Source organism: Ranitomeya variabilis, chromosome 5 (assembly GCF_051348905.1).
Source record: "Ranitomeya variabilis isolate aRanVar5 chromosome 5, aRanVar5.hap1, whole genome shotgun sequence".
NCBI lineage: Eukaryota > Metazoa > Chordata > Amphibia > Anura > Dendrobatidae > Ranitomeya > Ranitomeya variabilis.
In genome coordinates this window covers 650,169,598-650,182,438 of record NC_135236.1, presented here as the reverse complement: position 1 = coordinate 650,182,438, position 12,841 = coordinate 650,169,598, and the positions used below count along the sequence as shown (strand labels likewise).

The following is a 12,841-nucleotide window of genomic DNA, read 5'->3' as shown; positions in this document are numbered from 1 at the left end:
GATAAAACGCAGGCTACGCTACCCGGCTACTGTTAGTTGTGCGGCAGGTTTAGTTCATGGTCAGTTTAGTTTCCATCCTTCCAAGAGCTAGTTCTTATGTTTGCTGGGCTATGTTCTCTTGCCATTGAGAACCATAACAAGAAGTGCAGTGAGAGAGGATGAGCATGTCTAGTCGGAATGTGAGCTGAAGTATGCAAATCACATATATGCGGTCACATGACCCCTTAATCACGCCGGCAGAATTTTGACAGTGTGCAATGTGCACACTGTAAGGATTCAAAAGTCTGTCGCCACAAAGAGTGACTGAAGACTTTTAGTCTAAACCTACACAACCCTTTTAAGCCTAAACAAAAACACTACAAGACTTATAAATTAGAACCCTGTAGACGCAGAGTGTTCGGCTCATTGGAAACTGAACATCAAGGCGGACCCAATTTTCGTCCTTTCTGACTATGAAATGCTCTCATTCCTTGACCCTTGGTGTCCTCCTTAAGTCAACACAGATGTGCTCACTTTTTCTTCCCACGGTGAATGTCCCCCAGGGTTTCCTATACTGTAGGTATAAGTCTATTGTTCCTATATGTAAATTCATCCCTGCTTATAACTTTACAACTGTTCGTAGAAAAATCATTTTCTTCTGTGTTTTTCATATTATTGTACATTTTCCAAAGTCGCTGCACTGTAACTACATTTAATCTATATGCGGATATTGTTTGCAGATTTTTGGCTGCTGCACAGAATGGTTCAGATGCGATAAACCCTCTGGCGTCTTGATATGGAGCGTGTCTTGATTAAATGTCTGAGATCTGATGAAAAGCCAGACATTCTTCGTAAAAAAAAAAATCTTTTGACAGCTGCTAAATGTTGGCCTCAAGTGATACAAAGAATAGGAAGGGAGTGGATTTGGATGCTGATCATCTCTTAACTTGGCGAAAATGATCACCAAGTCCTTTATATGTGCCCTCTAGGAGAACAGGGTATGGGCAGTGAACACTCGCTAAAGTGGCATGTAAAAGTTTTGGCACCCCTGGTCAAAATTACTGTTATTGTGAACAGTTAAGCAAGTTGAAGATGTAATGATCTCAAAAAAGGGTAAAGTTAAAGATGACACATTTACTTTGAATTTTAGTCAAAAAAAATAGTCCGATATTAACCCCTTAATGACAGCCAATACGTCTTTTAACTGACCTGAGATATTAGAGAATATCCTCCCCATACAGGTGACAATCCAGCATCTGTCGGCTGTACAATATAGCTGACAACTTGCTGTATCAGTCATGATCAGTGTTTGCACCATCCATATCTTTTTAACCCCTTAGATGCTGCTGTCAATAGTGACTACATCATTATAAATGGCTAACAGATCGTGAGGGCTTCCTCTTTATCCAAATTGGTCCACTCAGATCATGACTGTGTGGTCCTGAGGTTTGCCATGGCAATTCATGACCAAATAGCGGCCTTAGAGTCTGCCGGCTATAGTAATCTGTTCAGAAGTTAGAGGCATTTAGGTGGTAAAAATAGACATTTTCATTTCTGTCATGCCACTTTGCATTAATTCCTGTAAAGCACCTGAAGGGTTAATAAACTACCTGATAGCAGTTTTCAGTATGTCAGGGGGTGCTGTTTTTAAAATGGTATCACGTTTAAGGGTTTCCCAATATATAGGACCCCTAAAGTCACTTCAAACATTGATAAGTCCGTAAAAAATAAATTTTGGAAACTTCCTTGAAAAAATGAAAAATTGCTGCTACATTTTTAAACCTCCTAAAATGCTAACAAAATAGAATAACATTTTAAAATGGTACTGATGTAAAGCCGACATGTGGGAAATATTATTTATTAATGGTTTGCTGCGGTATCACCATCTGGATTAAAGGGATAACCATTCAAATTTTGAAAATTGCCAATTTTTTAACATTTTTCTCAAATTTTTGATATTTTTTATAAATAAACACAAAACATATTGACCAAAATTTACCATTATCATAAAGTATAATGTGTCACGAAAAAACAGTCTCAAAATCACTGGGATTTGTTGAAGCGTTGCAGAGTTATTACCACATAAAGTGACACTGGTCAAATTTCAAAAATTTGGCTCCGTCACTAAGGGGTTAAATTTTAACAATTACAAAAAGGAAAATGGGCCAATGCTAAAGGTTGGGCACCCTTGGAGATTTGTGTGCTCAGATAACATAGACCAAGGTTTCAGACCTTAATAACCCTGTTATGGTTATGGCTTGTTCACTATCATCATTAGGAAAGACCAGAGGATGCAAATTTCCCAGCTTTATAAAAACTCAACCACCTCTAACCTTGTGCCATAAAAAAACAGCCATGGGTCCTTCATTTTATGAAAATGAAAATGGTAAAGGCCCACAAAGCATAGTAGGAGAAGGCCATAAGAAGTTAGAAAAGCATTTTCAAATTGCCCTTTCCTCAGTTTGAAATGTAATTAAGAAATATCAGTTAACAGGAACAGTGGAGGTCAAGATAAGGTCTGGAAGACCAAGCAAAATTTCATAGGATTGCTAGAGAGGCTAATCAGAACCCCAGCTTGACTGCAAAACACCATAAATGTCAGCTTCAGAAGTATGCAAAAGAACATCTAAAAAAGCCTGATGCATTTTGGAAACATGTCTTGTAGACTGATCAGGTTAAAATAGAACTTTCTGGCCTCAATGATCAAATGTATATTTAGAGAAAAAAGGGGATAGAATTTCAGGAAAATAACATCTCACCAATCATTAAGTATGATGGTGGATCAATCATGCTTTGGAGTACGGTTGCAGCCAATGGCAAGAGGAACATTTCAATGGTGGAGGGAAGAATGGATTCAATTAAAATGTAACAAATTCTTGATGCAAACATAACGCCATCTGTAAGAAAGTTGAAGTTGAAAAGAGGATGGCTTCTAGAAATGGAAAAACACACATCAAAATCCACAATAGATTACCTGAAAAGGCGCAAGCTGAAGGTTTTACAATGGCCCTCACAGTCCCCTGATCTGAACATCATTGAAAATCTGTGGCTAGACCTCAAAATAGCAGAGGATGCAAGATGACCCAGGAATCTCACAGAATTGAAAGGATTGGCCAAGGAAGAATGGTTGAAAATCCCTCAAGCAAGAATTGAAAGGCTCTTGTCTGGCTGCAAAAAATGATAACAAGCTACTAGGTACTACACGAAGCAGGGTGCCCAGACTTTAGCATCTGTCCATTTTCAACTTTGGAATTTTAAAATTAAAAAGATGACAACTATATATATACTGTATATATATATATATATATATATATATATATATATATATATATATATATATACTGTATATATATATTTTTTTTTTAATTATTTTTTTCAGCCTAAAATACAAAGGCAATGTGTCATCTTTGACTTTAGGCCTTTTTGAGGTCATTTAATCTCCTACTTGCTTAACTGTTCACAATAACAGTAATTTTGACCAGGGTTGCCCAAGCTTATACATGCCACTGTAAGTGTTTTGGGATAGTGAAGGATTCGGCATTTGTTACTGGTTCTGACTTCATACCTGTTCTGTGAGGTTGATGTTCCAAACAGAAAGCCAAAATTGTCCTAGAGCATCAAGCTTCAACCTCAATGTGGCATCAAGCTTCAACCCCAATTCCAAAAAAGTTGTGACACTGTGTAAAATGTAAAAAAAAAACAAGAATGCAATGGTTTGGAAATCTGTTATAACCATATTTTATTCACAACAGAGCATTGATCACAGATCAGAAGATGAACGTCGGACATTTTTCCATTTCATTTAAAAAAAAACTAACTCTTTTAGAAATTAGTGGCAGCAACACATCTCACAAAAGTTTGGCCCGGGCCATGTCTACCATTGTTTAGCATCTCCTCTTCTTTTTATGACAGTCTGTAAGCGTCTGAGAAGTGAGGAGACCAGCTGAAAAATGTTGTCCTATTCTTGTCTAATGTAGGATTCTCGCTTCACTGCAGTCCAGGGATTATATTCCATAATGCGCCAAAAGTTTTCAATTGGTGAACACTCTGGACTCCAGAAGGCCAGTTCATCATGCAAAGTCTTCTTCTCTGGAGCTGTTGTCTTACTGAAATTTACCAAGCCATCCCTTAAATACACGTTGTCTACATGGATCATATTTTATTCTAAAACCTCTATATAATGCTCCTTTCAGGATTTGTAGGTTGCTCATGTCCTAAGCACTAATGCAACCCCAAACCATCAGAGATGCAGGCTTAGAAATCTGCTGATAACAAGCTGGATGGTCCCTCTCCTCTTGAGTACAAAGGACACAACATCAGTGAATTCCATGAAGCATTTGAAATTTTGATTAAATCTGACCACAGAATGGTTTTCCATTTTGCCTCTGTCCATTCTGATTGAGCTTTGGCCCAGAGAAGACGGCAGAGTTTCTGGATTGTGTTGACATATGGCTTCTTCGTTGCATCATGGAGCTTTCACTTGTATCTGTGGATTGCACATGGAGCTTTGTGCACAGTCAATGATTTCTGGACGTATTCCTGAGCCCATGCCGTTATGTTCACAACCTACCGTTATCCTATTTTAATTAAATAAATTCTGAGGACCCATAGATCAATTCACGAACATTCAACATCGACCATTGGCCTTGTCCCTTTTGCACATGCATTCTGAATCTTTTGATAATATGTCCTGTAGATGATGGCATATTTAAAATTTTCGCAATTTTTAGACACCGTGCTACACAGGTTGCATTACCTCCCAACCATCTGAATTTGAGGAGCTGTCCCACTGTCCCGGGAGGTCACGGGCATGCCCCGACAATCGATGTCTGTGACCTATACGCTTTGATGCCAGTGAACATAACAGTGGAGGAGACAGCAGACAGGTCCTTCTTCCACCTCTCAGTCTTTGTAGAAATGGAAGGTTCTGCCAGGACTTTTGGATCACGTGACAGTCTTTAGTAACCTGACTGGCAGTGAAGTAAAGAGAAGAGAGCAGGACACAGGTTATGTGTATGTGTCTATTGATGTAGCAGATCTAGAGTTTCTTTCTTTCTAACTTTCCATGTCTTTCATTCTATCTCTTTTTTTCTAGCTTTTCTCCCTTCAATTCTCTCTTTCTTTCTATCCCATTGTCTCTTTCTTTCTAACTTTCCATCTCTTTCTTTCTATCCCTTTATTTCTTGCTTTTTTCTTTCTCTCCTTCTATTGTGAGGCAGTGAGGGGCATCATAAGCGAGGGTCAATATGTGTCTACCAGGATGCGAACAGAGTCTTATTAAACCCGCTGGAGTGCATTGCATTCACAGGCAGAGCTGTGGTTGCAGTGCAGAGTAAAAGTAAGTTTGGTCTTGGACAAGCTATTTGCCCAAAGCAGATTTAAGAAAACCGGCATGGGTTTTTATTTTTGGAGTGAACCACAGGATGTGGGGCTGTTCGCTCCCTCCACATTGGGTCTTACAAATGGCCGATGGCCACAGATTCCATTTTAAAAACCCTGCAGCAAAGGGTTGGGTGGGTCAGTCTTGGTTTGCAAACTGCAGAGCAGGTGGCTCTGCAACATCCAGCTTGTGTGAAGTAACACTGAGCCAAGGGAATAAAAAAGCCTGGCACCCCTCAGCGTGACACAGCAGTACAGTCGCCCACGGAAACAGTCTCAGATATGGACTGTCTTGATACCCCGGCTACGATCTGGAGGATACCATTTGCTTTCCATTTGTGAGTTTCTTTGGACATTAAAGACATTTGCTTTGAACTTTTATGTGGTCTCTGCCTATCTGTCACACTGCACCAACCCTGCTGCACTACACTATATATTTCTTTCTATGTGTCTTTTTCTTTTCTTTCTTTCTCTTTCTATGTATTTTTATTTATTTATTACTTTTCATCTTTCCTTCCTTCCTTTCTTTCTTTCTTTCTTTCTTTCTTTCTTTCTTTCTTTCTTTCTCTCATTCTCTTTCTTTAATATGGCAGTAGTAGTCACATTTTTTTCAGTGTGGATTTGACCCATCCAAGTGTTTCTTCTGTCAGCATTTTAAAGCATTTCTCACCCATTCAAATGAATGAAGTATATGATGCGCATATTTTATGCACGTTCTTCCTTCCAACACACTGATTTTTGGTGGGGAAAACTCTGGTGAATAGATGCCCATCCCCCTAGCAGAACAATAAATCCTCATCATCACAACGTTTGTTCTCGACCTTCGGAGTCCAGACAGACACTGATGTAAGTCATTTTGCATCCAGACGCTTCCAGTGTCCAGATTCCCAGAGACTTGCTCATCCTTTCCACGTAATTGTGCAGACGTGCTAATTGTGCCAGTCTTCCTGTATCTGTCCTATCATGGCAGATGTCACTCAACATGTGAGGCTGTTATTACTAATGAAAAAAAATATATCAGAAATGGATATTTTCTGAATGGGGGTCAAAATCATAAGTCCTCTGCTGGCATGTAGTGACTCATTTTTTTTAATTAGAAATTCACAATATTAGACAAATGTCAAATTACATGTCATTCCCGTGTTAGTGACGTACCAGTGAGACATTTACATGACTTAGATTATGCATTTTTCAACAGTTACTACTCTGCAGACTTTATCTGCAATTTTCAGTTGTCTCTAAGCTAGTGGATGGAGATCAGATTGTACCTTACATTGTACCGGTCCATTAATTGCTAACTTTTGAGGGTCCTGAGCTGCAAATGTTTATGCACTTATCTTTTATTACTCACATCATGGTTTCATTATGTTTATGCAACAATACTATTTTTGCTTATGAGACTATGCAGTCATTTGTACGGGGTTGGTAAGAAGAGTAAGGGGGTTCCTTAGCCTAGCTGAACTGGATTGTAGGAGGATATATTATTTTTCTGGTGTGTCAAAAGATTCCTTAAATGACTGAATATGTGCCTATCTCAAAAACCTGCTGTGTCTGAATCAAAACTAAAAATAAATAAGGAATACTTGGCACTCTGGAGATCTTTTTTGCAAGTTTAAGAACTTTGCTTCCGAGATCGGATGAGATCGGGCGTATCCAGGGTGGTGTAGCCAGTAGACTGTCTACTGGCCACACCACCCTGGATACGCCCGATCTCGTCCGATCTCGGAAGCAAAGTTCTTAAACTTGCAAAAAAGATCTCCAGAGTGCCAAGTATTCCTTATTTATGTTTGACGGGTTGGATACCTAACTTGTGCACCTCCAAGAAGCCCTGAGTGCCGTGGTTTATATCCCTACATGTTGAATCAAAACTAAACCTGAAGTGTCTGAATCTGTAACCATCGCCAAATCTGCAATGTATGAATCAGTCCCTACTTCGAAATCTGCTGTGTCTAAACCAGTACCTTTTCCTATTCCTGCTGTGTCTGAACAAGTACCATTAATCTGCAACCTTTGTTTGAGCTTCCTCTGCTTTATCCTGAACCTTTCCCTGTTACAGTCTAATCTGAACTTAGACCTGACCCTGTTCCTGTCCGCACCTGTAGTTCCTTGCTTGTCTGCACCTGCGGTGCCGCACTTGCGGTTCTGTGCCTGTCCACACTTGTGGTTCCGTACCTGTCCACACTTGTGGTTCCGTACCTGTCCACACTTGTGGTTCCCTACTTGTCCACACTTGTGGTTCCATACCTGTCCACACTTGTGGTTCCACACCTGTCCACACTTGTGGTTCCGTACTTGTCCACACTTGTGGTTCCGTACCTGTCCACACTTGTGGTTCCGTACTTGTCCACACTTGTGGTTCCGTACCTGTCCACACTTGTGGTTCCGTAGTTGTCCACACTTGTGGTTCCGTAGTTGTCCACACTTGTGGTTCCGTACCTGTCCACACTTGTGGTTCCACACCTGTCCACACTTGTGGTTCCGTACCTGTCCACACTTGTGGTTCCGTACCTGTCCACACTTGTGGTTCCGTACCTGTCAACACTTGTGGTTCCGTACCTGTTCACACTTGTGGTTCCGTACCTGTCCACACTTGTGGTTCCCTACTTGTCCACACTTGTGGTTCCATACCTGTCCACACTTGTGGTTCCACACCTGTCCACACTTGTGGTTCCGTACTTGTCCACACTTGTGGTTCCGTACCTGTCCACACTTGTGGTTCCGTACTTGTCCACACTTGTGGTTCCGTACCTGTCCACACTTGTGGTTCCGTAGTTGTCCACACTTGTGGTTCCGTAGTTGTCCACACTTGTGGTTCCGTACCTGTCCACACTTGTGGTTCCACACCTGTCCACACTTGTGGTTCCGTACCTGTCCACACTTGTGGTTCCGTACCTGTCCACACTTGTGGTTCCGTACCTGTCAACACTTGTGGTTCCGTACCTGTCCACACTTGTGGTTCCGACCTGTCCACACTTGTGGTTCCGTACCTGTCCACACTTGTGGTTTCATACCTGTCCACACTTGTGGTTCCGTACTTGTCCACACTTGTGGTTCCGTACCTGTCCACACTTGTGGTTCCCCACCTGTCCACACTTGTGGTTCCGTACCTGTCCACACTTGTTGTACCGTACCTGTCCACACTAGTGGTTCTGTACTTGCCCACACTTGTGGTTCCGTACTTGCCCACACTTGTGGTTCCGTACCTGTCCACACTTGTGGTTCCGTACCTGTCCACACTTGTGGTTCCGTACCTGTCCACACTTGTGGTTCCGTACCTGTCCACACTTGTGGTTCCCCACCTGTCCACACTTGTGGTTCCGTACCTGTCCACACTTGTTGTACCGTACCTGTCCACACTTGTGGTTCCGTACTTGCCCACACTTGTGGTTCCGTACCTGTCCACACTTGTGGTTCCGTACCTGTCCACACTTGTGGTTCCGTACTTGTCGACACTTGTGGTTCCGTACTTGCCCACACTTGTGGTTCCGTACCTGTCCACACTTGTGGTTCCGTACCTGTCCACACTTGTGGTTCTGTACCTGTCCACACTTGTGGTTCCGTACCTGTCCACACTTGTGGTTCCATACCTGTCCACACTTGTGGTTCCATACTTGTCCACACTTGTGGTTCCGTACCTGTCCACACTTGTGGTTCCCCACCTGTCCACACTTGTGGTTCCGTACCTGTCCACACTTGTGGTTCCGTACCTGTCCACACTTGTTGTTCCGTACCTGTCCACACTTGTGGTTCCGTACCTGTCCACTCTTGTGGTTCCGTACCTGTCCACACTTGTGGTTCCATACTTGTCCACACTTGTGGTTCCGTACCTGTCCACACTTGTGGTTCCCCACCTGTCCACACTTGTGGTTCCGTACCTGTCCACACTTGTGGTTCCGTACCTGTCCACACTTGCTGTTCCGTACCTGTCCACACTTGTGGTTCCGTACTTGTCCACACTTGCGGTTCCTTGCCTGCCTGCAGAAGAAACTGAGACTGGTTGAGTACCAAGTTAAGCACTGTCATAGAATCAGTAGATAATCAGTGTGTTGTATTTTCATTTTTTTTTTATATTTTATAGTATTGTATTTGTGTTTAAAAAAATTAGCTGGCTGAATAATTTTTCTGTTCAGAAATCCATCCGTTGAATGCCAAAACATTGGTTGAATCTCTACTACTGATAGATCAGAGGCATATTATTATCTCAGACTTTTCTTCTATATCCATTCCACCGAATGATATAAACGGTTGTATGTGATTTTCGTGTAGGTTTCAACTTTCCGTAAAGAGAAGAATATAACCCAAAATTGAATGGGAGAGATGATGACATTAACATCTTGTTTGTCTTTTTTTCATCTTCTAGGAGTCTTTTTCTATCTGAGTTCCGCTGTCAACCCCCTGATCTACAATCTCCTCTCCAGACGCTTTCGCTCTGCGTTCAGAAACTTTTTGCCTCCTCTCTTCAAACACTGGACCCCTAAACTTCCTGTTCAGGTGCTTGTTCCTCAGAAGAGCACTATAATTGTGGCCAATCAAAACCGCAAATACTCTGCTGAAGAAGGAAGTCCTTCGTTTCCTCATCGCGTTTCCGTCTGCAGCTCCCACCTTTCTACCGTTCTGTGACCGGGCCATGGTCAACTGAGCAGTAAGGTCTTCTTACTGAACCTGGGCATTGGACATGTCAGTAGTCAATAAGTTACTGTCAAAAAAAGAAAACAATCCTCTTTCTCGGAATGACTTTAGCCAGGTGCAAAAGAACTCTAAAAAAACCTAAAAAAAAATCTCACGCTTAGTCAATGGCTGACACAGCCATAAGAGAAGGGACTTAATCGAAGAACATCTTTATCATTTCATTGCTAAAGTGGATTAAAACATCTTGCTCTGTGCATGCTGATCACTGTGTTCAAGTGATGTTTTCTCGTACTTTAAGCCTAGTGACAGTAAAGCAGACATATGACTTTAATTTTTATTCTTTTTTATGACTATAACAATAAATAATAATAATAATAATGACTGACAGATATACTTTTATATGCAGTGTGTGATAATACACAACATTTTCAAAGGGCTTACATTATATGTAAAAGAGAAATAGACTTAGCTGAAAGTTTTACTTAAAAAAAATATTCATGTCTGTTGTTGTGAGCAAAGCTGTGCCATAAAAAGGTTCTTAACTCATCACCAGGGGCATAACTACCTTGGTTACAGAAGTTTTCAATGAGAAAGGGCCCGGCGGGTGAGGGGTCCGCCGACGCCAGGAAATACTTCAGCTGGATGTGCGTGTAAGATATATATGTCACGATAGGGCCTAGGATGAGTAGCATATATACCAGGATGGGGCCCAGGATGGGGCCCAGGATAAGAGATATACAGTTGTGCTCAGTCGTGCTCAAACGTTTACATACCCAGCAGAATATTTGATTTCTTGGCCTTTTTTCAGAGAATATGAATGATAACACCAACACTTTTTCTTCACTCAAGGTTAGTGGTTGGGTGAAGCCATTTATTGTCAAACTACTGAGTTTTCTCTTTTTATATCATAATGACAACCCAAAACATTCAAATGACCCTGATGAAAAGTTCACATATCCAATTTCTTAATAACGTGTATTGTCCCCTCTAACATCAATGACAGCTTGAAGTCTTTTGTGGTAGTTGTGGATGAGGTTCCTTATTTTCTCAGATGGTAAAGCTGCCCACTTTTCTTGGCAAAAAGCCTCCAGTTCCTGTAAATTCCAGGGCTGTCTAGCATGAACTGTGTTCTTGAGATCTCTCCAGAGTGGCTCAATGATATTGAGGTAAGGAGACTGAGATGGCCACTCCAGAACCTTCACTTTGTTCTGCTGTAGCCAGTGACTGGTCGACTTGTCCTTATGTTTTGGATCGTTGTCATTTTGGAATATTCAAGTACGTCCCATGCGCAGCTTCCAGGCTGACGATTGCAAATTTGCCTCCAGTACTTGCTGATAACATGCTGCATTCATCTTTCCTGTGCCTTTGTAGCTCACACATCCCCAAAACATCAGTGATTCACCTCCGCTTTACAGTAGGAATGGTGTTCCTTTCATCATAGGCCTAGTTGACCTCTCTCCAAATGTAATGTTTAAGTTTGTCTCTATGCTGTTTTGCATATTGTAGGTGAGATACTTTGTGGCATTTGTGCAGTAATGGCTTTCTTCTGGCGACTCGACCAAGTAGCCCATTTTTCTTCAAGTGCCTTATTGTGCATCTTGAAACAACCACACCGCTAGTTTTCAGAGACTCCCATATTTCAGCTGATGTTATTTGTGGGCTTTTCTTTGCATCCCAAACATTTTCCTGGCAGTTGTGGACGACATTTTTGTTGGTCTACCTGACAGTGGTTTTGTTTTTACAGAGCCCCTGATTTTCCATTTCTTAATCACAATTTGAACGCTGCTGACTGGCATTATCAATTTCCCATAGATCCGTTGACAATTCTTTTGCTTTCCCCATGACTCACAATCCAGAAACATCAGTGGCTGGATGAAAGATGCAAGAGTCTGTCTGGATCCCAGAAACTCACTCAGCTTTCATGCGCACACAATGATTACAAGCAAACAGGTCACAGGTGAGGATGTTACCTTTAGTAGCCATTCAAACCCATTTGTGTCAACTTCTGTGCATGTTATCAGGCCAAAATCACCAGGGCATGTGAACTTTTGATCAGGATCACTTGGATGTTTTGGGTTTTCATTACGATTTAAAAAGAGAAAACACAGTAGTTTGACAATAAATGGCTTCACCCAACCACTAACCATGAGTGGAGAAAAACTTTTGGTGTTATCATTCATATTCTCTGAAAAAAGGCCAAGACAGAAAAATTCTGCCAGGGTATGTAAACTTCTGAGCACAACTGTATATACCAGGATGGGATATATGTGTATGTATGTGTATATATATATATATATATATATATATATATATATATATATATATATATATATATATATATATATATATATATATATATATATAAATAAGGATGGGGCCTAGGATAAGTGACATAAATACCAGGATGGGGCCCAGTATGGGGCCCATATAGCAGAATGGACGATATATATATCAGGATGGGGCCTCGGATAAGTGTTACATACCAGGATTGTAGATATATATACCAGGATGAAGGACATATAGTCCAGGATGGAGGGCATATATATGAGGAAGGGGGAGAGGCCCAGTCCAAATCTTGCACAGGGCCAATCAGACTTTAGTTATTCCACTGCTCATCACCTGAGATCTTACACAATATACTGTATAAATTATACAGTAATTTTGCCAGTTGAGATGATTTCACTACATATTAAAGTGTGGTTTCGTGACTTTAATATTGATGACCTATCCACCAGATATCAGATTATTGAGGTTCTGAAATTGACACCCTCATCGATCAGCTCATTGAGTATGTCATGGTGCTTTGGAAGTGGCACATCTCTATAAATGAGTTGTGGAAGCTTCCAGAACCATT

The 12,841-nt window shown here is 41.2% G+C and overlaps 1 protein-coding gene across 3 annotated transcripts in view; it reads left to right on the top strand.

The window, feature by feature from the left end:
* NMUR2 (neuromedin U receptor 2) overlaps window positions 1-10,849 on the top strand; it is a 34,401-nt gene extending 23,552 nt beyond the window's left edge. For all 3 annotated transcript variants that reach the window (XM_077266382.1, XM_077266383.1, XM_077266384.1), the window contains one exon: window positions 9,719-10,849. In XM_077266382.1, coding sequence (XP_077122497.1) covers window positions 9,719-9,978 — 260 coding nt within the window. In that variant the 3' untranslated portion in view covers window positions 9,979-10,849. The remainder of the gene's footprint in view (window positions 1-9,718) is intronic.
* The last annotated feature ends 1,992 nt before the right edge of the window (window positions 10,850-12,841 follow it).